At 26.3% G+C, this 27,893-nt stretch overlaps 2 protein-coding genes across 5 annotated transcripts in view; one reads left to right on the top strand and one right to left on the bottom strand.

Annotated features, from left to right (window-relative positions):
- Positions 1-7,829: 7,829 nt before the first annotated feature.
- On the top strand, positions 7,830-13,163 carry LOC132920429 (F-box only protein 5-like). The gene is made up of 3 exons (XM_060982827.1): positions 7,830-8,185; positions 10,335-11,120; positions 11,882-13,163. Exons 2-3 carry the CDS (start codon positions 10,353-10,355, stop codon positions 12,146-12,148), a joined length of 1,035 nt encoding a protein of 344 aa, XP_060838810.1. The 5' UTR covers positions 7,830-8,185; positions 10,335-10,352; the 3' UTR covers positions 12,149-13,163.
- Positions 13,164-13,513: 350 nt separating this feature from the next.
- LOC132920409 (sphingomyelin phosphodiesterase) overlaps positions 13,514-27,893 on the bottom strand; it is a 31,551-nt gene continuing 17,171 nt past the window's right edge. For 2 of the 4 annotated variants that reach the window (XM_060982794.1, XM_060982802.1), the window contains exons 2-12: positions 19,915-20,004; positions 19,394-19,590; positions 18,606-18,923; positions 18,316-18,480; positions 17,544-17,771; positions 17,308-17,480; positions 16,771-17,139; positions 15,717-15,909; positions 15,457-15,641; positions 15,206-15,391; positions 13,514-14,028 (exon numbers count right to left, since the gene is read on the bottom strand). In XM_060982794.1, the coding sequence (XP_060838777.1) occupies positions 13,956-14,028; positions 15,206-15,391; positions 15,457-15,641; positions 15,717-15,909; positions 16,771-17,139; positions 17,308-17,480; positions 17,544-17,771; positions 18,316-18,480; positions 18,606-18,923; positions 19,394-19,590; positions 19,915-20,004 (2,177 nt within the window). In that variant the 3' untranslated portion in view covers positions 13,514-13,955. Of the gene's footprint in view, positions 14,029-14,944; positions 15,027-15,205; positions 15,392-15,456; positions 15,642-15,716; positions 15,910-16,770; positions 17,140-17,307; positions 17,481-17,543; positions 17,772-18,315; positions 18,481-18,605; positions 18,924-19,393; positions 19,591-19,914; positions 20,005-25,522; positions 25,649-27,893 lie in introns of those variants that run through there. The other 2 variants (XR_009660730.1, XM_060982811.1) reach the window with 2 other exon arrangements.

Here is a 27,893-nt window from a genome sequence, read left to right as displayed (position 1 = left end):
TTATTAATTAATAATATATAAATAATATAATATATAGGTACGTTTAGTCGTTTAACGTTATATATATATATATATAAGTATAGTATAGTCAGTGTTAATTATTTGATTCTATATATTATAATAAACATTTATTATTTTATTTTAGGTACTTTATAGTTTATAGTGTTTATACTATCATTTTTACTGTAAAAATACGGACAAAGGTTATACTTATAATAGTAGCTATTTTACTCATGATATATATATATGAACGGCATACCGGTACCTATATACCTACTATATAGTTAAATATTAAATGTGTAGGTATATAGTTTCACGAGGTAGGTAGTTATAGGTAATAATATTGTATAAAAAATGAAATGTTTATGCTTTATACTGAGTACTAATCACATAACATAATATTTTAGCATTTACCATTACGGTATAATATATATAAATAAAATAATAATAATACTTACGTAGTCCAATCTAATATTATTATTTAAAATTAAATAATATAGACAATATGGTATGTTAAATACCTATATATTTTCAATATTATTAAGTATTGAACATAGTTAGAAGTTACATACAGATCATGATACGTGCAATATTTTTTTTATTATTTTCTTTTCAAACTACTTTTATTATTCATTATTAACACTTATTAGTTGTATAGGTATATAATATACTATTTCTATAACATATTATTATATTTTTAAACATATTAAGAAAATAATTATGTTTATATTTGTCAATCAATGTTACTAATATAATATTATCTTATTAGTATAATAGTATAGTATAATCATATAACAATTATTATTACTATATAGATATTCATATTTACTATACGTAATATTTGATATTATTATTGTTGCTTCTACATTTTAATTCACATACATAATAAATTAATAAATAATATATAGGTAAAGGTAACTTTACATTATTTGGTTTATTTGTATAAAATGTGCTTAAGCCTTTAACATTATATCACAACATAATCTTATACATTTTTTTTTTTCATTAAACAAACTTAAATTACAAACTATTTTTCATATAGTCTATGCTTTAATATTATAAACTTAATTAAGATGCTATGAAATATTTTGTTTTGATAATAATAATAATAATAAATAACACATAATATTAGTTTAGGTAATTACTAATCAGTAATCAATAATCAGGGGTCAGGATATCTCTGTTGGAAGTGACATGGTTATCAAAAGCTGTATGCTATATAGTATATTTCCGTAATATTCCGGATATTAATTTATTACATTAGTGTACACTGTACATAGATAATATACACTAACGTATTGTCCCAATTAATGATCACAAGTCACGATGCACCAGTACACATCAGGATTAAAACGTAAATGTATACAATAATATTAAATAACAATGCACTATAACTTGTAAAAAACACGGGGAGTCGCTCTGCAAATAGTTAGTTTCGAAAGTATCTCGTCACTGTATATTGTGTAATAATTATGTAAAATTTGATTTGAATTTAATAATAAATCATAAATTATTGTAGGTACAAGAAGAACGATTCTGAGCGGAGACACAGTGTTCGTACCTACCAGTTAATAGTTCTATTAAAAAAAACTGAGCCGTCGCGGGACGCCTGGCAGATGTGAAACATCAACAATTTTCTTTTTGTAATAATGTTGAAAAGTATTATTATAATAATTATTATTATTTATTATTATTATTTTTTTTTTAAATTATTATTATTATTATTTTTTTTTGCCGAACTTCGGCGAATCGAGCCGACGAGCCACGAGTGGGGCGTCGCCACGCCACAGTCGGTCTCACTACCGTACCGCGCCATTAGATGTTTCACATCAAGAAAAAAAAAATGGTCAAATTTAATATTTTGGATTGCGACATTAACATTAACAGAATGTGACAGAATGTATAACGTTGTTTTTAACGCGTTTCACTTAATGTGAGCGATTCGAGTTATACATAGGTACGACACTACAACACTATGGTACACTTTATTATAAATTGTTGATGTAATTTTATTTCAATTTGTCAAATTACAGTTGTGACGTGACATTAGTTGCTATTTTAATTATCTTGTCTCTAATGAATATTTTTATGTAGTAATCAATTATACCTACTCACACAGTCACACACACACCTAATTACCCTAATAGTTATTATTATAGTTATAGAATAAATATGAATAGAATAGAATAGTAATAGAATAAATTGCCGTTTGGCGTAATAAATAAATAAATAAATTAGGTAGAGAAATATAAAATATAGACTTGGCTTCAGTGTAGCGTTGCCCTCGTGTAATTTTTCTATTATTGTGTATATTCAGAGATTTCTCTTATAAATAACCAGAATTTTAGTTCCCAAAAATAACACTTTATTAAAAATGATATATACCTGCCTAATACATATTCACGAGATTTTAATGTCAGTCTATGCATGATTTAAAAACAGCCAACTTTTTTGGTAATCGAAAAGAAAAGTCTTGTACCAACTATAAATACATTATTCGTTATTTTATTATGATTTATATAATTAAATATAATCATTACATTTATCTATGTAACATTTTTTTAACATATTTATAAATTATAAGTATAGCTGCAATCTGCATTGAACATTGTCAATCAGGGCCAGACTGGGCAAGCGGGAATGCGGGATACCGGGAGTTTCCCGGTGGGGCGCTTTTACTCGTAGGGACGTTATTTTTAAGGTTGTTTTTAAAGGTTACATAAGTGGGCTGATTTTTTTTATTTTCTCGGTAGAAATTTTTGACCCAGTCCGGCCTTGTTGTCAATAGACAATAAAAGGTAAAAATTTAAAATAATTGTAATTTGTCATTTGTTTTATATGTTTTATATCAATAAAAACATGTTAAATAAATTTATACAAATGACAATTAATTTATAGTTTTTAATTATTTATTTCAATTATTGACAATGTTAAATGCAGATTGCAGCTATACTTATAATGTTAAAAAAGTGCTACTCAGATAAATGTAATGAATAATGATTATATTTAATTATGTAAATCATAATAAAATAACGAATAATGTATTTCGTTGGTACGGACCTAGGTGCTTTTTTCTTATGTTGGGGCTTTTTTTTAGTCATAATAAATTTGTATTACAATATCAACAATAATAAGTAAAAAAATATATATTTTATATTAATATTTTATAATCATTTTCTTATTGAAGTATATCTTTTCATTATTATTTATTATCATTTATCAAGTATTGTCTGTTAGACATTTCATGTTTCCGAAAGAAACCACTGGAAAACGTAAAACGGTTAAACTTAAGAATGTTTTGTACATGACGTATCCGTCATTGGCGCATTTAATATGTACGGGCCCGGGGCAAAATAATTTTTCCGCCTTTCCTGGCTTCCTCCTTCTCACCCCTCCTTCTCTCCCACCCCAAAAAATATAAATAAATTCAGCTAAGCAATAAAATTTAATTTTATGAAACAAATCATAAATCAGTTGTCTTGCGATATTGTATATTTGTATTAGATAATTTTATAGTAATACCATTGAGTATATATAGTATTATATATACCCAATGGTAATACATAATATTCTAATATTAACCTAATCTTTTTTATTCAAAGTGAATATTCCTTTCTTAATTTATATATGTATATATTAAATGTTAAATGTGTTAAGTGTTACACAGTTATTGAAATATAAGTTTATTGTTTAAAAATTTAAAATTATATAATGTACAATATAATAAAAAAAGTATTATGTATTTACTATTTAGTTGGTATGGGGCTTTTTTTACCATATTTTTATATCGGGGATTTTTTTTCCGATTATTCTGATCTAATAAGGAACTAATAAATTTAAATTTCTTATTATTTCATATCCGTGGGGAAACTGAGAAAAGGGATGAGAAGTCCACTTGGAAATTTAAAAGATGACAAGATATACACCCAAAAAAGTAATAAATACTAAATAGCACTGTGCTTATTGTATATTTACATATACTAGAGAGTCATGCTCAAGCAGTCATGCGTTCACTCGGCAACAAGGCGACTTCAGCGTTTCCCTTAGTCTTGCTACCAACATATTCTATTATATTTATAATATTTTTTTTAATATTAAGTTAAACACCTTTGTTGTTGAAGCCTTAAATAAATTTAAAAATAAAATATGGTATACACTGTCTCAAAAAAATACACCTGGTAAATTTGTAATTATTTTATTTTTAGTTATTTTCTGTACGGAAATGGCTCTAAAATCCGTAAATATAATATAAATTATTGTAGTTTGTACATTTATAATTGTCATTTGTTTTTTATTTTATTTACAGTTATTTCGTAGATATTAGGCTTATATATTATATATAAAGTTGAAAATGTCTATATTTAGTATAATATTACATATTTAAATCATTTATACTCTGTTTTGAAATGATTTTCAATATATTATTTACTCCTGTGACAACATTTACTGATACGGTATGAAAATATCTGATTTCTAATTTCTATATTATTTTCTACATAATTATTGTTAGAAGATAGAAGTGAAAATATATTATAAACTATAAATGTATATATATGATGTACATAATATATTATATAATGATAACCGAGAAACTTAGTTCTTATAATACAAATTCTTGGTAACTATAGATACTATATAGATAGGTCACCTGACATAATTTATTTGTTTTTCGATTGTCAAAATTCACGGAAAAAGGTATAGAAATAAAATGTACCTGACAATTGGTACAGTCGCTAGTGAATAGGCAGTGCAAACATCATGCTGTGCGTTTATAATCATTGAACCTCTATAATAGCGCCTATTGAACGGTTGTGATGATCAATATTTTTTCAATAGTCCATACGACCAGACGAACTATTTACCAACGTCGTCGTATTCCGATTTTCAGAATTGTAGCATAGATAGGTTAGGTTGGGTTGGGTTTTATACGGAACATGCTTGAAACAGTTGTCTGTGAAAATAATGATAATATAAAGTTATTGAACATGGTCAATAATCTTTATAATAATAATTTATAAATTTATAGTTGTATACTTATCAGTTATCATTTTGATGGCATTTGGTGTTAAGCCCAGAAAGTGAAGATTTCCCAATATTTTTTTAAAATTTAAATTATGAATAGGTAAATAATATAAAATTTATATTAAATCAAATATTCTTAAAATTGTGTTACGGTCAATACAGATTTCTTTATGTGTGCGGTGTATAAAATAATTTATATAAGAGTAGACAAGTAGCTAAATTAGTCAAATTACTTTTTAATTTAAAGAATCCTTTATCGCTTTACCTAACTATAAATGAAACAATTAACTTGAGAAAAATAATCGTACTCTTCAACTACCATTATAGTACGATTATAATTTTACCAGTTTACCATAATAGAAAACGTCGAATTAGGCGTTTAAATATTTTTAGTCTTATTTATTTATAAATAAAATAAATTTGTAATATTGTGTATTTACTATTTTAAAGGTTTATAATAATATGTATATAATTGATATAATGTACAATAAGGATTATTTCTCGTCATGGGAAAAACAAACATTTTATACATGTCAGCATATTATTTTAATAAAATATAATTATATTCCTACATGCAGTTATAGCATTCAGAAATTGCGGATTTGTTCAATCGTTATCTGAATGGCGAATGTATACACTGGAATAAGTGGAATATAATGATGGCAGTGAACGAGTGAACAAGTTCGTAGAATTAAAAAGTATGTGTTTTGAAAAATACAACATACAACTATACAGTAATATTACAAAATTGATATTATAAATGTACTTATTGTGTGATTGTGATACAATAATTATCGTTGTCCAAACGAAATGCCCACCTACTGAAATAATTAATCTTATTTGTAACTATTTTTATAAACATTATTATATACTATCGACTCAGATAATTTCGTATTTTTATTCGTAAACGTTTAAGTATTTTTAAAATTATAATCCACAATTATGCTGTATTTATCGTATGTCCACAGACCACAGACATAACGTATAAATAACGTCTGTTTATAGTGTTTAAGATACCTAGACCTCAACAAATGACTAAATGTATATGTACTCGTATTATATAATACTATTACAATAGTTTTTCTTAACTACCGTAATCCGGTTCGATTGTTTTGTGGTCTGCTAACTGTCTTCAACAAAATATAACGTTAAAAGCGACGTAATTATAATAAACAATAATATTGACTTATTGTTGTAGTTTTTAACATGGGTCTACTTGAAATGGGTCGTGGGGAGCAGAACCGTTCAAGCCGTCTACAATACGATTGAAGACACATTCTGCACAGTAATGGAATGGCGGGGGACCGCGTTTAATTTATTCCGGACACTCGTCTAGCCAGCCGGGCTGGAATTTCAACGTCCATTCGTTATTTTAATTCACATTTGTTTCGCACGCACTATACGTCTATACACGTTTTGTAAAATGTAAATGCCGTGGTATGCGTTATTTTATTTACGGTCTCAAAACAGTCAAAACGATAAAACCGTCTAGCGCGTCGCATTATAATAAATATATAATATACGGGTTTTTCTACTTCGCGAACCAATACGGCAATGATTCTGTACGCGTAATATTTGTATGGGTTTGAACAATTGTTTTTGATTTTACAGAGCACGGGATGCTGTCGAACGCTTTTAAATTTTTATGGGCTTTATACTGCGGTTATGACTTATGAATATTTATGTAGGTACTTACATGGCTACATAGATACTAGACACTGACACGCGATCCGAATTCCGAATATCGTGGAAAGCGGACGGGGATAGCGAATTATTATAAAAACGTCGACATTTCCCAACAGTAATAATAATAATTAATAATATTATCAGCAATAGGTAATTCAACACACTGTTATGCATCTATATATAATTTATTCGTCGAAGTGTTGCGCGGGAATACCCTGGAGCAAAATAACAAGAAAATTGTCTGAAATTTAAACAAACCGCAACGTACAATAACGTCTCAACGGTTTACAATATTTACAACACGAGTATTATTGCCATTATTGGTACCTTTATAATAAAATAAGAAATAACGATTGACGTGATATTATTTTCAATATTATTGAATCTAAATCCATCGCGTATACATAATACATAACACTACAAACGCGGTGAATTTTGTAGTAGCTTTCTCCTAGTAAAAGTAACTTGTCAGTTACGACTTTACGAGGTCGTATCACTCGTATCAATGTATTGAAATGGCAAAAAGGCTGTCTATGTTTACCAAATAATCGTTTTAAAATCTCCGGTGCAGGGCCTGTTGACTACACGCGGGTGTGTGTGGTCGCACCTCTATCGGTGGGAGGCGCCAATAAACAAATAGACGGATGGAAATACATCGCAAACAAACTGTAAAATAATGAAATATTATGTTCGGCACACATGGGACTAGACATGCGTGCACCATACGCTATTCAATCTTTTTTTGTCTCTACGTGTTATGACTTCGTACGAATACTAACTCTCCTTCAACACAACAACTAAGCCTAACGAGTAACTAGTAAAGTAGTAACTACTACTAACAAAGTAACAACCGGTCGTCGTCGGAACCCTGAACAGCCGACGGTGTCTACGCACTACGCAGAAAACGCGTTTAGATTGTTTGGAATTTATTTTTTTCCTTTTCTTTTCGAATTTCGACCGTTGTTTTATGGTTGCGGTCGTTCGGCTCTGTTCGTGTCCGGTTGCCGCCGCCGTCGCCGACACTGCCGCCGCCGCCACCGCCGCATCCGCAGCCTCCCATTGGCCAGCCGGCCGGCTGTTACCTCGACCCCACCCGTCCGCCCGTCCACCCCACCGTGCGGGACAACGGCCCGGTACACATGTTCGCCGGTTCCCTTCATCCGAGACCGAGTTTCGAATCCTAACCGACAATCCGATCCGGCATTCCTAGTGAGTAGTGATAAAATTCGTTTTGTTGCCGCGGAAGAAACATCGCCGTCCGTCGTGTCCAGTGCACGAATTGAACATAATCGACTTATCGTCGTCCGTCGTTATCATGTGCCGCCGCCGTTGCGAACTCACGCCGGAAGGAGGCAAATCGTCGGCGTGATCCACAAAAATTCGTCGTGTTTATTACGCGATCTAGAAACGTCGTCGGCGCGACGTTTTGCGCGCGTTTCATCAACTATTCTATAAATTCGACTGTCCACCGGAACAGGTAAAGTAAATGATAGTTAATGCACGGCGACTAATTATAATATTATCGTTAAATACCGTAGTTAGTTAATGGACAATAACGATGTCCCGAGCTCAAAACGTACCGCCGCCAATTAGCGTAATAGCGCGTCGTTAGGGCTCCTCAATCGTCGTGCGTTCGACCTTCGCCGTCTATTTGCCGCTACAACAATAATAATTACACTAGTTAGGGGCACATATTATCCCTTTTAAATCGTGATTTAACCGCTGCACACGAATTTCGTCCCCTTTACTTGGGTTTGCGATTAGTCCGCCTATGCGCGTGTGTCGTATGTATGTATGTATGTATGTATGTGTGTGTGTGTGTGTGTGTGTGTGTGTGTTTGTAAAGTCATCACCGCTGGGTAAAAGCCATTAAATGTCGAGAAACTGTCGAGCGCGCCAATTCTTAGACACTGAAATAAATGGGTCAGAACGCGCGCGATCAAGGATTCTGTCCCTTTTGCCGCGGTTTTGCGCACCCCCTTTGCGTACCTTTCTGTTCTCAGTCCATTACGACTTGACTAGGTACAGTAGTACGATTTCGTAGTAATTGAGAATTAGTGGATTAAAACAATTATTAGATACGTCCTACATGGTTACATCTCGTCTTGCATCGATCGATTTATGCTTTTCCCGCCCGTTTACGATGATATCATTGAGATAAGGGTACTTACCTTTGTCCGGATCGCTGCCAAATTTTTTCCTATTGTATGTTTTGAGGTGAAAATTTTTCTCCGATCGTTCTTGGCTTGTTTTACGAGCTACATGAGCAAACAAAATTGCTTACTTGCAATGCTCGAAATTGGTTTTTTTTTCGTATTTTAAATAATAGATAATCTCTTTTCCGGCATACTAGTATACTACATTAGGTCATAAACGTATCTAGATATGGCTTTCTTAGTCAAAATATACCTAATTATAATTAATGGCGGCAAAATTATAATTCATAACACACTAATTATATTTTTAACCTGCCTAATGCTTGTAAGACGTAATAAGATTAAATTTTTTTTATTCTGATATTTAATTGCTACTTGTATAATGCAATGGTAAATATTTGTTTTTAACATTTTTTTTTTTTTAAATTAGTTTGATATTATTTTTCATACGTTACTACTGAACTTACTACTTATTATTAATTTTTAATAAAGATCTTTTCATTGACTTTTTAATAAATAATTGCTTACCTAAGTAATACAATCATTTAAATTAAAAAAAAAAAATGAAAGTTAATTCTTCATTAGCATTATTTGAGTTGAAATAAATTACCAATAATTTGTATCAACATTATTTCATTTATTTTCCTTCTCTAAACATTAGAAACAATGTAAATTAACGTATTTTTCGGTAACAACCGACAACCATTGATGTTCCTAATAGTTCAGGTGATAATAGCTTGACCCCGGTGTTAGGGTTATATAGTTGTACACAAAGATTGAATGAATAGCACTTAATTATTCTTAACTGATTGAATAAGTTGGATTTAATATTTATTTTAAAATTTATTTCAAAGAATAAGATAAAATGTTAATAACAATGTTCTAGCTACATATATAGGTATGATTGTAATAAATGAATGATACCATGTTCTGAATAATATTTAATAGTATTATCTCTATTATGTTACCGTTTATTTTATTATGTAACTACCTTTGTAAATTTGTTTAAACTTCACTAACATTTTTCTATCATATCTCAGTAATTTCTAATTTTGGTACATTTATATATATTTTTTTAAATAGATATGTAAGTTGCTTTCTAAGTGAAAACAGGCAAGGGTAAATTATAATTGTTTAATAAACAAATGTTATTGACACTTATATATTTAATTGAGGTACCTGTTTAAAGTCTAGACAATAAAAAAATATTTATAAAATATTTATTTAGATATTTATTTTATTTGTTAAATTATTAATTAGGTTGTTCTAACTTCCTAACTCTTTAGAAGGCAATTTTTAAGTACAGAGTTAAAATAAAAAATAAAAAACAAAATTTAATAGAAAATTATGACAGCTTATAATATTGGAATAATAAACATTGTGTACCTATATTTTTAGTTGTCATATTTATCAATTACTTACATACCTATTTACTTTTATTATTCTAATTTCAATTTTTATTATTTTTAGATAATCAAAAAGAAAACAATGGCAGACATATCTCTAAAAGAATCTCCTTGTTACAACAATTCTTTAGTAACTACCTCAACACCTTACAAAAGCATAAATGACAGCGGCTACAGTTCTCCAAGTTATACTATTTCCTCTAATCTCAGTCAGATATCTGAAGTATCTATTTCATTTGATCATACACCATCAGATTTTGATTCACTTCAATTATTGTCACCAACTCATGATTTTACCCTAGACAAAAATGATAGGAAATTAGAAGATATTACTAATACAGTAGAGTCTCCTACAAAAAAACTAAAATTGTGTTCTAACTTGGAATTGGGTTTTCGTTTACATGAAACTTTAAACAATGATGACAGTCAGTTCTTAAAAAGAAAAAACCATATTCCACCAAAAAATGTCAACCGTGAACGTATTTCTATAGAAGGTCGAGAAAAAGTTGACTTAATGTATTTCCTATCAGAACGTTATCATTTCCAACCAGTCATTGAAAAAATATTATCTTTTTTATCTGGTAGTGATATTATGTCAATGAGTATGGTATCTAAAATTTGGTGTACTGCTATTGAAAATTCTCCAATTGCTCAAAAAAAGAAACAAAAGTATTTTAAATTATCAAAAGAAAATCGCTGTGGATACGTTGGTCGAGACCGTTCAGCGTTTAACAACAAAGGATGCCTGGCTAATATTAGCAATGTTATGCGTTCTCCATCAAAAAGAGAATTACCTCAAAGAAGTCCACCTGTCAGTCCGAGTAAATATAGATTCCACGTATTTCAAAAAGTAAGTAAAACTGTTAAAATCTATTTAAGCATTTGTATAATTATTTATACTTATGCTTTAACATAATTCAATTAATCACTAATATGAACTATGAAAAGATTAATTTTTTAATTTGAAAAATTAAGTTATTCTTAATTATATAAATAATTAAATTAGGGCTCGGAAGTTCTAAGAGCTAAAAAAGGCAAATATATAAAAAAATATTAAATGTGTGAAAGAATTATTTGAAGTTTTGAATATAAAAAACCTAATGTTAATGATATAATTAAAAACGAATGTTAAGTATAGAAAGATTCAAAGGAATAGGTAATATTTAAAATATGATGGAAAACTGATTGATATTTTGGAAAAATAATGTAAAATGTAAATTGCGTACAATTTTTCTAACAAATTAATAACTTCAATAATAAAAATTATAGATTCACTATAAGTCGATAACTTATCGACGATAAGATAATATTCTGGAATTTTAATGTGATAAAGATTAAATGCACATCGCACCTTTGTCATCAATTTAATATTTAACTGAGATGACGACAATTATCAATAAATACTTAAATACAAGTTTTGTATTCAATATTATTTAAAATGCATGGGTTAAAAATTAAAATAAAAGCACTTTTCCTTTAAAATTGTCAAATTTGAACAATATGAAACTCCTACATCTTTTGTGCCTTAATCATAATTATTATAACAATGTTTTTACTAAAATAGTAAATTATGTATAGATAATGTTATATTGACTTATATTATTGTTTTAGGAAGCCAAAAAATTAAGTTCAGATCAGCAATTGGTTCCATGTCCACGGTGTTCAAGGCCAGCATCGTGGTCACCCTCCCAATCAACTCGAGCAGAATGTAAAGGTTTTCATTGTAAATTCATATTCTGCACAGAGTGTAAATGTGAATATTCTAACAAATTTGAACACAAATGTTTATCTATGCCAATTTTATCAATGTCATCATATAACTGTCGTCCAATGGTATATAATTTATCCAAAAGGAAACATAATTTGCGAAGACTGTAAGTAAATATAATATTTTTTCAAAACATTTTACCTCTCGACAGTGTCTTAAAATGTTACCTAAACATTTGGAGTTGTATGCTTTATTAAAAATGTATTTGTAACGGTATGAGAATCATAATTTTTTTATATGTTGTTGTTATTAATATAATTTTTTTTTTCAATGTTCTGACCAATTTGGTTTTTTATATAGTTACTTGTTTATAATTATAAATTTTTTTTTTTTTTAAATTTCAATTATGTAACTTTAATTTATTTCACATAATTATTATTTTTCAAGTCGATAATTGAAATTATTTGCTCAAAATATTAATATATAAAGAAAAAGAAAATGATTACATATAAGATTTTGAATTAAATTTTTAATCGACTGAACCTTAAAAAGTAATGTTACCAATGGCTTATTGTCATAACATGTATACTATTAAGAACATAATTTTAGATGAAAACTCATGTACAAATTGAATAAGTTTTGCTCTCTAATGTATTTTTAAGTACTTTGTTTTTATATTTTTAAATATACAATTAACAGTTCTACTTAATTTTTGTATCTTTTTTTATTTTAACTAGGTTTTTATATTAACGTAAAGTGATTTTTTTTATAATAATTTAATGTATTTAATATATTTATGTTCCCATATTTTACAACTTTACGGGTACATATTTTTGATTTTCATGACTTAATTTTACACTTGAATCTCATTTATTTTTATTTTGTATCAATCACTTTGTTTACTTATCTATTTGCCATTTAATTATATGGTTATTGCTAACCAAAATTATTTCAATAAGAATACCTTTTATATTTTATAAATATATACTTGATATTAAACATTCCTCTGCTCAATTTTTTTTTATACTGTGTGTCTTTTGTATAGTACTTAAAAGTTAAGTAATAAAAAAAATTAAATGTACTTTGTAGTTGATTAAGATTTAATTACAAATTTTTTATAACATAAGAAAATTGTATATATATATTATATACCAAATTGATTTGAATAAAAATTAATTTATTTGATATTGTTTACTGCTTTTATTTTTATTCTGTGCTATTATTTATAAATTTCATACTTAGCACTACAATTATTTTGAAGGAAATATGTTTTTTTTATAACAAGTATTATTTACATTTGGTTATAAATATTATTTATCGTTTATAGTAGTGTTATTTGGATTTTAGTATAGGTAATTATAGAAAATAACATTACATAAAAACTTGAAGTTTAATGGTCTATACATTTAAGTTTTAATGAAATTAATTTTAAGTTATTTAAAATATTTTCTTTGGTTGACTCAATAATCGTTATATTATAATATAAAGGAGTAGAAATTGACTTAATAATTAAAAATTTAAAATAATAATAGATATTTAAATACTTTTCTTTTTATTTACAATTAATTTATTTTAATTTTCTATTTTAAAATGCTGTACATAATAAATAAATAGTATCCATCAACAGACTTTTTAGCGCATAATTAATAAATATATTTACATTAATAGTTGCATAAAACATGTTAATGCTGGTAAAAATATATGTCAATTAAGTATACTCGTACACAATTGCACATACATAATAGTGTGTGTTGTGCGTATGTATATTTAAGTCCATATCATGGCCCATGGCCGCGTGTTGTTTGATTATTCTCTAAGTGTAAAAGCAACCTACTTTTAATCGCATCACTTTTGTTTGATCGTTGTAATGAGCAAATGTTTCAGAATAAATGTTTTGTCACCCAACTTATCTGATCTGACTGTGGCTGTAATTTGTACTGCATTTAATTGTTGTTTCACATCACTTCACAATTTTGCTCATCGGGCATATCCTAGTAGGTATTTAGGTATCTGGTATGTGTAGTGAGGTATGGACATGATAACAGACATCCTAATAATAACACGGTTTGTAAATTAATATAACAGTTTAAATAATAGAGTGAATAGTTATTGTTTATTGCAATATTGAATTGTTGTGTTGTACATGCCACCTACTGTGCTATTCATTTTGTTTATTAAATTGATTTTGGTTGAATACGTGGCATGTACTATACAACTACTATACAGTATTCAATAATCAATATAACTATTAACTATTAAGTAACAGTTAAATACAGCTAGTTCCAGAACCAATTGTTTAATTTATATAATTTTATCATTATTATTATTGTATTCTATTTATTTATTAATTGGATTGAACATAAAAATTTAATTTATTAAAAATCATAACTTTTTTGTGTGGAACTGGAACAGTCTGTATGAGTATGATAATTTAATAATATAATGTTTAAGACAAAATTGAATTATTTTGTGGATTTTTAAATAATAATATTGATAAATATAGTTTCAGTAAAATATTTGTTTCAAAATTATAATCAACATAATTTTATAGATTAAAAATATATATTTTTGTTTAGTCTAGAAGTATTTTATTCATTTATTTAAGTTTAATATATATATTTTTTTGTATTTTAATCTGAATTTATATAAAAAAAAGTTAATTTGTTTTTTTTTAAACTGTAAAATTGTATGCATACATTTTGGTTAAATTCATCAAATATCTCTGCTATTTATTTATTATTATTATTTAAACTTTAAAAGTTAAATAATTATTAAAATATAATTTGATTTTTTAATTATAGCTTATATATTTTGCTAATTTTGGCAGGTTAGCACTTTGATTTTAAAATATTATGTGAGTATATAAAATACTAAAATATAAATTAAAAATAGTGTACTTAAAATATTTTCTTTTCTATTTTGTCTTAGTATTACTTTTTGTTAAGTACTAAAATTAACCCACTCACCAATAAATAGAAGATTGCCGTAGGTGAATATACAGTGATAGTTACAGATGACCGTCACCTTAGAATTTAGATCATTGTCACTCTTAGAAATAGTAAAAATGAAAAATATTATTTTTTTCTTTTTGTGTTTAGTTATTAAAAAGCATGTATAGCGGTTAGTATAGCATTAGTTTTAAAGTAAAGCCCTGTGTTTTGTTGATTGGCATGTTTGGCACTATAGCGGGCAACCAATAATATTTGATAGATATCAGAGAAACATACGAGGCAGTGAATCCATTGTAAAGCCATGCACGCCAACTAATCCGTGAACCAGCATCAATACGTGACTCAATTTCTTGACATAAGATCTTTCGGTCATGTGATCGGCCTGATCTGAGATCACATATCATACGTTTTTTGCATTCTGCATCGCATGCAGGTCTTGTTGGAGAGTTTTTCCAGTAATGCCTGTAAACATCATTAATATATTTTATAATAAATTTTTATAATTTTTTATCATAGTGTAATATTACTTGTAATATAGATCAAATAAAGTTTGATCTTCAGCTAAGCTATTAATAAAAGTATCCCAGTCCTCGGGTCTTAATGAAGGTAGACTATAAGCTGCTTGTGTAGAATATAATTTTTGCCAGATAGGATAATCATATAAATTAGCTTCTTTCAAATTCATCACCCATGTTTCGTGGTCCAGCACTGCCTATAGATGAATTAATAAAAATTAGGTTCAGTTGGCACTTGTAAGTTGCAAGTTAAATAATTTAAAATGTATTACTCTAGTTGAATGTTCTCTATCACCATCTACATAGTATATTCTGTAACCTGGATTGAGATCGTAGTATGGAGTGACAGAAGGACCAACATACGCTATGCTTACTGGCCTACCAAGGTCTTGTGTATCATAGAACAATTCAAATTCATCAAAATGGGTATGGCCAAAAAATTGAGCTGTAATTGTGCTTTCGTACCTATTGGAATAAATATTTATTTTTTAATATAGTTTTATTTTTAAGAGGGCGTCATACCCGCACGTGTTGTCTCACTTGTATCCGTCTTACACTCACGACATAAAAAATTCACCAGCTTCAATAGTGTGCTGTTACTTTTGATATTAGAGAGAATTTACCTATTAAAAAAACTTTAAGGTAAGATTATTATTTAGGGCCCCACGTAGGTTTTTATTGATATTGTTTTTATGTAAGTTATAACATTTTTGTAACTACATTTTAAAACGATCACAACTTACTTAAAAATAATAATATCAATAATAGGAAAAGTAGGGCCCTAGGTAATACCTTTAAATTGTATATGATAGGTTAATTCACTAATATCAAAACTAACAGTACACTTTTGAAACTGTTGAACGAACATTTTCTCCGTCGTACGTGTGTAAGATAGAAACAATACATGCGGGTACGACATTCTCTTAATTTAATATAATAATTATATTTTTATTATTATCTGCAACGATTTTTTTAATTGGTAAAATATTGTTTTGGTATCTATTTAACTCCATTTAAATTTGAAATTGTACACAATGTTATTTTAAATTATAAAAATTGTTAATAAACGTTAACCGAGTAGTTCAAAATAGCCAATAGAAATACCTAATAAATTATTTAATTTATTTTTTAATTATTATTTGTATATAATTTAGTAAGTATCAATGTAGATTTCTATATGTTTTTTTCTGTAATAATTTATTATTAATATGTATATATACATTTGACACTCATAAATCTCATATAACCAATAAAGTAATTAGGTAGTTCTAATAGTTAATTGAACCTAGTCATAATAATTGTTGTGCTCGTCTATAAAAAACCCACCTAGAGATTATGGCGTAATAGTTTCGACTCCAGACTTTTAAACAATCCGGATGCCCAGGTGGTATGTGTCCCAATACGTGGACCTTTTCACCGTTAAATTCAGCATTCTGCAGCTCGTATATGAACCATTGGAGTTCTTTGACTGGATCAGTACTATTCATTAATAGCCACCAATTTTTGTTGTTGCAATAGTTCATGTTCAAAGATATTATACGGAACCCAGGCCGAACCAATACACTGTAGAACGCCCCACGTTTGATGGTCCTGCTGACGGAACCCGGTAGCCAACGTCGCCATTGTGTGTCCAATTCGCTGTATAGCCAGTCGATGGCAAACTCGGGTTTGTTTACCAATGAAGACGGAGGGAAACTGAAAATTTGATTAATTTTTAATAGGTAACACATACATTGATACATGTTAATTATAAATAAAATATTTTATTTTTTCAAAATTTTAATATTATATTTGCGCATAATATTAAACGCTTGGTACAATGGCACAATGGTAATATAGAAATATATATTTATAAATAAGTACCTATTCACCGGAACTGCTTCATGATTCCCAAGTGCTGGAAATATGGGAATTCCTGGAAACATTTTGAGTAACTGCGCAACAGTTTCTTTTAATATGCTTAAGTTTTCTTCTTTTGTCTGGTTCCAAATATCGTGTGCTGGTAGATCACCCGTCCAAATGATGTAATCAATGTCCTTAAATAAAACGTCAATTTTTAGTTTCTAATTTTACAACTGGTTTATTTCAAAGTTATTTACAGTGTGTGTAGAAACAATATGTTGAAGCATATTGTCAATGGTACGCTTAGGAGTATCACATTTTCTATAGTCTCCCCATCTTCCCGCTCGACTTTGAGGACTAACTGCTGGGCCATTGGTCAAACGACAACATAAAGGTTCGTTGCAATCGGCATTTGTTCCTTCTTCATAATATGGATCAAAATGAGTGTCAGACAAGTGGAGAACTTTGAATTGAGGAACTGGTTCCTGAAAAGGTTCAAGTTTAACAATTATTTTGAAATTTACTGATCAAATTACTAAGTTATATAATATTATATGAAGTATTGACTATGAATCTATGAATAGTAGCTTAAAATTTTACTTTTATGACGAAAAATTGGAGTAATAGAAGTACCTACATTTTTATTTATTTGTGATAATCTTGTCAATTTTCATAAGCTTTAAAGTTTTTAAGACATCAAAAGTGTGAAGCAATTTAAGTAAACTTTTATGACATATATACCAACAGACTTGATATATTTTAAGCCAATAATTGAAATGAAATTATATATATATTATATTGTATTTTTATTATTTTTTTTTTACAAACTATACTCAAATTGATAAAAATTGTCAATTTTAAATATTTTTAGTTCGACAAAGTTATGTTGATGACCTATAAGGCTATAAGTATTTACCTATGGCCTAATGGCCTATAGGTATTAAACTATTAAATATGTTAAGTATTTACCTACTCCATAGGTATCCTCTCTAATCTTATATATTATATACAATATATGCTATGCATTACTTTTAATATTTTAATTTCAATTGGAGTGGGTTTGGGAACAGGAGGAAAAACTACATCCCATTCATGTGTTGGGTTGTACACATCTCCACAGGCGTCACCAATAACAAAACTGCAGATTTCTTCAGGTCCGATATTAATTCTTTGCATAACGTAAACCACTTCACCCTAAAGTCAGTAAAATGTATCATAGTTAAAATTTAAATGTATAATAGATATATGATATAACTGTATAAGATGTCTTACAGTTTATACCAAATACCAATATAATATGTTATGTGAAAATGACTTACACTAAATAGTTCAGTAATACCCTCACAGACACGTGGCGTCTGTAATTTAAAGCTTGTGCAGAACTGGTAGGTAATTTTTACAATGTCATCGCGTGTTTTACCATGTTTTATGTAGTGTTGTAGAAGACCAGCGCCAGCTTTACAAGCGGTACATGACATTTTAGACATAACGCTAGTTTCCACTTCACCCACTACCTGGTTTAAATTGAGTAATTGTAATGCTTTATCCACGAATCCAGGAAGTGCAGCCCGAGAAGCTCGACTGTCTTCTTTAGTTTTTGTGCCATTAATGTCATAGAAATACTTGGTGTAATTTGCCTGAATAGAGAAAAGAAATACATTTAAACAAAATACTTAAAATATATTATGTAAATATAACTACCAAAAACTTATTTTTAAATGTTCACTATCTATAAACAATTTAATATAGTAAAACATTTTACGTGATAAATTAAATTAAAAATCCCTTCAAGCTCCAACACATGATGAAGGTTTATTTGGATACTAATTTTCGATATTCACTTAATCTATTTATATTAATATCATAGGCAGAAATCGGGGAGGGGGCTTGAGGAGAAGTTTAAAGTACAAGTCTTAGCATTATATATAGGAGTAATAAGCATATATTGCTAAGCCCCTCCCAATAATTTAACCAAATTTCCGCTTATGAATTTAATATGTAAAATATATATTAAAAATAACCGATATTTTTTATTTAAAAATTAAAAAATATATTTGTAACGTGTTACTATAGCTATTTCGTTAAAAAAATATTTTTAATAAATTACTTTTAATATGTGGAATTTGTTTAATGTCTCGTTTTCCATTTTTTCGATGTCTGGGGCAGTGTAAACACCAGTTTGGTTGATCATTAGCAACGGCTGATGATCGGAATCTGAGCTCAATAATACTACGTCTTCCCACAGAGACAAGTTGTGAGTGGTCCATTGTGGCGCTGCCGTTCGTAGTTTTTCTACTGGAACGCCTAAAATTAAAATAATATTTATGATTTTTGTGGTGAAATTTCAGTTTACAATTCATTTAGTTTCTAAAAAATTAATATTTTTCTTTTATCTATTAAAAATGCCACCAATTTGAATAAACAAAATGAAGGATATAGTAACCCTATTGAAGTCATTATATTATATTTTTAATTAAATCTTTGTCTATTGCTTTCTTCAAATTGACTGCCTCTTATTATATATACGAATAATGTGTGGGTTTTAAATATACTTTAGAATTTCAAATGCAGTGTACTGACTACTGGTGTTTATATTATGATTTGTCATCGTCATTATTGTAATATTACCTGCCGTGAAGACTGCACACACAGTAATGAACGTTACTATCTGACGTGACCATGTTGTTAACAGACTGAACTGCATAATATGTTGAGAATCTAAAGATAATAACAAAATAATAATATTATTAAAAGTTATTTCATATTTTAGTTTGTATGGAAATTAATATCGATAATAGAAGAATATCTAAATAATTAATTTGTTTGTGTTCACATAAATTTGGATACTATACGTGTCAAATAAAAAAAACCACGCGTACTATTATTAAATATATAACAGATAGTATAAAATCATTCTATAATTCTTAAGTATTAAAATTTTAATGTTATTTATAATCTATTATAATATATGTACTAAAATTAAAATTATGTTTTTACTGAAAAATTGTAGACCATTTATTTCCGATTTCTAGATAGTGTACATTTTTGATTTTATATCACTTGTTTATTAAAAGAGTTAAAAAATTAAATATATTAAACCAATTAATCAATTAATATTTTTGTTTCTAAATGATTCATTTTAAATACGAAATTGGGACTTAACGAAGTTACATTAGTGTTAATTATTATTTATTATAGAACTATAGGGTAGATACCTATAATTATACCTATAACAATGTACTACTGTATCACTACTACTATTCAAAACACTTCTTGAATTATTTAGTGTTAGAATTTAAAACATTAAGTGTCTATAATATATGGTGTATTTTGTCGATATATTTTAAGCTTATCTATAAACGTGTAAAGATAAACTATGTAAAATGTATTGATACATTTTTTTTGTTGATAAAATGACCTAATTTTTTACCTACAATGAATAACTGTATTAATTTTTACTCATATACACGCAGTAGAAAAAGTATAATTTTAATAATTGCATTAATTTCTATTTTTGAACAATTACTTAGTAAATATTTAAATACGATATTAAAATTATATTGTTTAAAATAACTGTTAAGACTATAAATGAAATATTTTTTTTTCATTGTATTTTTTCTAATAGCCATATACATACTAATAAAATCATTAAAATAATAAAATCCATATCAATATTATCTTAATTAGCAATTTATATTATAAATAACAAAAAAAATTTAATTTTATTAGCTCGCATATGCTTATAATAAGTAAAGCTATTAATTCGGGAGAAGTTTTGGTTATTATATATAATGAATTAAATTTTGACCACTAAGCATAATAAATTAAACCTGAATACCTAATAATTATTTTTAATTGGATACCTAATTGATTCCTATTTTCTAGGATAAGTTTGTGTTGCAAATCGTAGATTTTTAATATGTATATACGTAAGTTTAATGATGACCTGATAATTTCATAATTTTTTATTGGCAGGTAATACGAGTATAAAGATAACGGATATGCAGTAATTATGTAATATTAATTTTGTTTAAATAAACCGTTTAATTCAATTTTTCATTTTTGAAAAATTATAGCGGTATTTTTATTATGTGGTTACAAATACAATTGGTTTATATTTATTTTCATTGAGAATTTCGAAAACCTAGAGACAACATTTATAGTCTCAGCTAGTAGTTTTATCATCAGTTGATTTCTTTAAATGTTAACTTATATAGGTATACAGGCTATATTTCAGTAATTGGAATAATTTTAAAATCTGCTTCACGATCATTTTAACAGTTGAAATTTATTTTTGTTACAGATGTTCATCAACTGGCATTTTGATGTCGTAATTAACGGCAATAGCTTAAAAAAAATTAATACTTCACCATTCAAATATTTATATAGTTATAGGTATAATAGTTTTAATAACTTAGTTAAATGGTTTAAATGATTATAAGGATGAATAGAAACTGATATCTGCATTAATACCTTATAAGGTATAAGTATTGAGTATACATATATTTTATTCTATATGATATATTATATATTCTTTAGAAAAAATGGTCAGCAAAAAAAAAATATATTTTTTTTTAAACATGTTTTTGTACACTAAAGAGGCTTATAGCGACAAATTGACTACAATAAAATTATAAAATAAACTGAACGAATTAAATTATGCCTTATATATAGCACATCCTCCGAATTAGAAAAAAATGATTGAATAATAAAATTTCAATGCAATTTAAATTTAATATAATATAGTCAACAATAAAACAGGAAATAATATTAGTATAAAAGCATGCATAATATAAGTTTACTATTCTCTATTATTCGTATGTTATATTTTATTGTAAGTACGTAAGTGTATCATAGTGATGTACTGAAGTTTGCAATATTTGAATAGGAAGTTAAAAGATTGAAGTATTAGCGATTAAGTATGGGTACGTAGTAAGTAGTACCTAACCTACCTACAACTATGTAAAATCAATATTTGTATTTATTTAAGCTGTTTAAGATTCCGTATGATATTAGAAGTCAAGGTGAAAGCAATTACATACATATATAAACAATAAACATATATATTTTTTATTTTGGAATGCGTTTAAAATTTATAAATTGATCTATATTTGAAATTTGTTAATAGTGTTCATCACTAAACTACAATTTAAAATTTAAATACACGTAATTATATTATATTAAATTATGTTATCACGTTTTCGCATAGTATCCCTTACCTGTTTAATATCGTAAAAAATAATTGATTGACTTATTTAACTATTTCTTTGTATTTTTATTATTATTCTATTACACTTACTTAGGAATTTGAATAAAATATTTTGGTATTTTAATTTATGTACATAATTGAGATCAGGTCTAATAGAAATTTTATAAGTAGATGTGCATGTGTAAAATATTATACTAGGTGTAATATTTAATTTTTATTCATAAAAATATTTAATAGAAATTATAGCCATGTATTTTCTACTAAAGACATTTTATTAATTAGGTTGCAATAACTAATTCTTAATATGTTTTATGTGTATAACTGTCTACTGAACTATATACATTAAATCTAAATGAGTATTATCGTATATATAACTTAAATTTTCTCCTGTTATCATTATGAAACGTGTACAAACACGTATGTTTCTCTTTTTTATACCTAAGCCACTAATCATTTAAAATCGAAAACAAACAACAATCCATAATGATCTCGTCAAGTATTTTATACATGTAGGCAATACAAATAAAACTAACATTTTTCATGTCTTTCGAGTTTCACTCTTTTTTTATAATTGTTTGTGTACCTACATGAGTAACTGGTGAAAAGTAATGAATTCTATGAGTAAGTATAAGTATATTATATTATTTTCTCGTTTGATAATACGTTGTCTATATACAAATGTAAAAGTTTGATAATTTATACTTATAAATTATTAATAAACATAATTTAACGAATTTAAATTCTTAATAGATTTTATTATCTAGTTGTATTACAACATTAAAAATGTATCTCTTTAGCATTAATTCATACTTGGTTATGATTATTGCATACGAAAAAATGCAGTTTAGTTCATCTAAGAGATATTCCAATTTATGAAGAACAAATATGAATAATAAGATAAATAATATTTATTTAATTATAAGAAAAAAATTCATTGTTATTCAAGTACACATTACAAGAGAAGTAAATAAATAAATATAAATATAAAAAAAATAGGTTGTTGTTACGCCAGTGTCCTTTCTATAAAGTATAAAAAATTGATGTACTTGGTTTAAACATTTTACTTATATTTTATTAGTATTCACCAATTTATAAATGTATGTATAATAATTATTTAATATAGCACTGACTATTTTTTAAAACAGAAGGTAATTTATTATTTTTAATGTGTAATATTTTTATTTTTATATATTTAATTACGCTTTATGTTTATGTAACATACCATTTAAGCATTTTAAACCGAGATGGTAAAAATATATTACGTATATATATAATAAATCTAATATAAAACATTTTTTTTGTGTATGTATTCAGAAAAGAATAAAATATACCACCATGCAACTAATGGCCTAACTTAATGAAATAAAAAAAAATATATATTGCTTGTGTAAATTCAATACATAATGATTTTTGTCTTTTATTTTATAGTGAGTTAATAGTTTTTATATATATATTTGTTGAAATATGTAATTGTCTAAAAACGACACCATTGGAATTTTGTACAGATTTTTATATTGATAGGCACCTACCTAAATAATCTAAAAAGTTATATATTACCTAGAAATAATCAATAAACGTCCAAATAATTTTTTAGTTTTATGATGATTAAAATTGTCAGAAGTATGGGATCGTCCTTGACCATTCATAATACTTATGTTATTGGCGCCGTGCTATAATCGTCTGATCCGATCAATTGCTCGCCGTTCTCCTTTTTATATCGATAATATTTATAACGGTTTTAATGTGTATTTAATAATACGTGTTTCATTTGACCAAATAACCTTTTAAAAACATAATCAGGGTCACGCCACATACGAAAATAGTAAATATAGCTTTGTGTCTGATAATAAAAAATATTCGAAGCATAGATAATATCATGATAATAAACTATTTTACAATAATTGTTTTAATATTCACATTCTATCTCAAAAGAACAAATAATTGGAGTTTAACAAATTATTAAATTATTTTTATTAATCTTATTTATTTGAAAAAACTAGGAAACTACATACAACCAACATACATTATTTTATATATACTTATCAAGTTATAAGTTAGGTACCTGAACGTTTTAAAAATTAAAAATATAGAAATAATCAAATAACTACTAACAACTTAAATTAGTATAATTACATAATAGTGCCCATTCTTCTGACACCTTATTATCAAAGATAATTAATTATATAAAATATTGATTAACTATCAAAGTTGAAAGTATCAATTTTTACATTTTGATTTGGTACCTAAATGGTAAATGTATTTTAAATATATAGGTACCATATATATATATATGTATATGCACCTATATACTTTAATTATGAATTTCAAATATTTAAGATTTTAGAGATTTTGAATCAATTTACAACATTTCAGAATATCAAAACCATTTATATAATTTAATAATTTGAAATTTATGTGTAGGTACATTTATATGTTAGAATAGTCAAATATACTCGTATCTACTGAATAGCTAAAAATGCCACTATAATATGACATACATACTACATAGGTATGTCTGCCATGTCTCAAAATTTGCATAAATAATTTATTAGTGAAATACTGTACAATAAACTATTATGTATTGATGATTGATGTATATATAAATAAATATTAAGTACAAATTAATAATTTAGTTAATTTTTTTTTTTGAAAAATCAGACTTAAATTATAAATAGGAACATTAACTTAATAATTTAAGTATAATAATTAATAATATTCTACAAAATTTTGATTAAAATAATTAGTTAGAATATGTATTAATGGATGGAGATTAAATGGCTATAGTTTGTTTATTGTACAATACACCTAGCTAGTTTATGACATTTTTTAATTTTAAATATTTTTATACAGATATTTATACGATAGGTGAATTATATGAATTTTATTAAATAATAAAATGTTTTTCAATTATATATATATTTTACAAAATGTTAATACGTTTATAAAAATATAAATATAATTTCTGTATTTTTATGTTTTTTTATTTATAATAAATTATAAAAATAAATATTTAGTTGATGTACATACCTTATTAATACATTTAATCTATTCTGCCCATAATTTTGACTAAAAATATATAAACTACGTAAAAACACTAAGAACCTTCATACCTTACTACTTGTAACCGATCACTGAATGGTCAATGGGATTTCGTATAGATTCTACTGCATCATCATTACTCACCCCCTCTTAATAAGAATGAACGGTTAACCACTATTATTAGTGTTTACTAATTTGATAATCAGAGGTCTTATTTATTATTTTATAATACAATCATACATATAATTTATATATTTTTATACCTGATAGTCTTACCAAGTAAATAATTGAATATAAACACTATTATAGTGTAATCAAATATAATATATATATATATATATATTATATTAATACAATTTTACTAAATTTAATAAGAAAATTAAAATTACAACAATTAAACAATTAATTAATAGCAAAAAAAAAAAAAAATTAGGTAGTAACTCATTAATAATAAACAGTAAATGTTCATGTTGTATTTATTATCCATAATATTTCAATTTATTATTTTATTTGTGGAATTGTTATGGAGATAGTTTTAATTGACATGTTTTATAATTAATCTTACGATAAATAGATACTACTTTGATATACAATAATATAAATACGCATCAAAAAATTTGAAATAATCATTTTTTACTCAACTAGAAGATATGTATATAGCTAAACGCTAATTATAAATACAATTTTATGGTCTGTTTAACGGAGGTGTATTTTAATTTTTTTTCTTATAACAGTTTTGTAGTAAGAATTTTATAATCAATTAAGAAATATTTTCTTCGTGTTTAAATGTGCCCTCATTTTATAATCACTTACCTATCAGTAACCTAATCATGACATTTAAAATTTTTAAGAGTTTTTAATTATTATAAAATAAATAAGTTATGTAAAATATTATCTAATTATTTAATGTATAATATTTCAATGGGCAATTGTGATATACTGACATCCAAAGAAACACACAAAAAAAAACTTTATACATTATATAGATATAAAAAATATAAATTAATAGTTTATTTTTTAATTATATATGTACATTATATTTATTTTAACTTATTATAAATAAATAAAATTTTTATTATATAAGTCTGAGCTCTAGGAATATTTTTACCAAATTTAGTAAAATACGTTTTTGTTTTATGATTTAAAATAGTATCTGTAGGTATATTATTATTGGAAAATATTCAGCTTATGAAGGTTTTTTGTTTTAAGTTTATATGTATTAACATAGGTACTAGGTACCTTATTTATTGGAGAAATATATTTTTATATGCTTATTTTCACTTAAGTAATTTCCTGTCTGTCTTATTCAATAAAGATACTATTGGTACAAATGATGTGTAGAATTGAGTCGATTATTTTTTGTTAAGGTCATTTGTTAAAGAAGGAAATAATATTGAATGTCAAGTTTATACTACCTATATACTATTTTAGAAGCTAAACAAAATATTTTTATTTTAAAGTAGGTTTTAGGTACTGGGTATCTACTTATTTTCATTCTATATTCTATATTTTTTTAAATTTAATTTACGTCAAATAGTTGAATAAATTTTAAGAATAAATTACATGGTCTACAAAAAATTACATGTTTCATTAATCGATATCAGTATTTTTCCGGTTTATAATATATTTTATTCACTTAGGTACCTCCTTATTTATATTTCATTAGAACCTTGACTCAGTAGAAATTAATGTTTATAACGCCAATAACACAACTAGAAATTAAATATAATATCATCACAGATTTAAATATTTGAATGTAATATTGTGATACAAATTTAATGAGGATTTCGTTAGATAATTAATCCTTAAATGCATATAGGTTAAATAAAAAATATAATTAAATATCCGATGAAATGAGTACCTATGTTAGTAACTGAGACTTGAGAGACACCGAGACTATATTATATTACAAATTTACAAAGAATTTTTACAATATATTTTCCGTTAGTTGACACTCATTCATTTTTGCAAATATTATGTAAATTAGGTTATATAGGTAGGTAATATATACGGTTCCAAAGGAGTGAAAGTAAGTAAAAATTAAAATAGAATCTTAAATATAATTTAGGATTTTACAATATAAGATGAGTATTTTCCAAATAAAGTGCATTTTATTAAAAAATAACAGATACATATCACATATGAAAAATACATTATTTTATAGTTATATTTTATTTTTATCGTTTCAATCTAAGGAACATCTAAGGTCTAATATATTAAACATTGTAGACGGAATGTATTTAAATAAATAAAATAATTCTTCATTTTTATTAGAAATATTTTTTTGTTTATTTAAAATAACACGAGAATTGGAAAAAAAAACACGAAGGTATAGGTTAAAGAAAAACAAAATAATAAT

The sequence above is a fragment of the Rhopalosiphum padi genome, chromosome 1, assembly GCF_020882245.1.
Source record: "Rhopalosiphum padi isolate XX-2018 chromosome 1, ASM2088224v1, whole genome shotgun sequence".
Classification (NCBI taxonomy): Eukaryota; Metazoa; Arthropoda; class Insecta; order Hemiptera; family Aphididae; genus Rhopalosiphum; species Rhopalosiphum padi.
The sequence above is the reverse complement of the archived record's forward strand: the minus strand, read 5'-3'. Positions and strand labels throughout refer to the sequence as shown.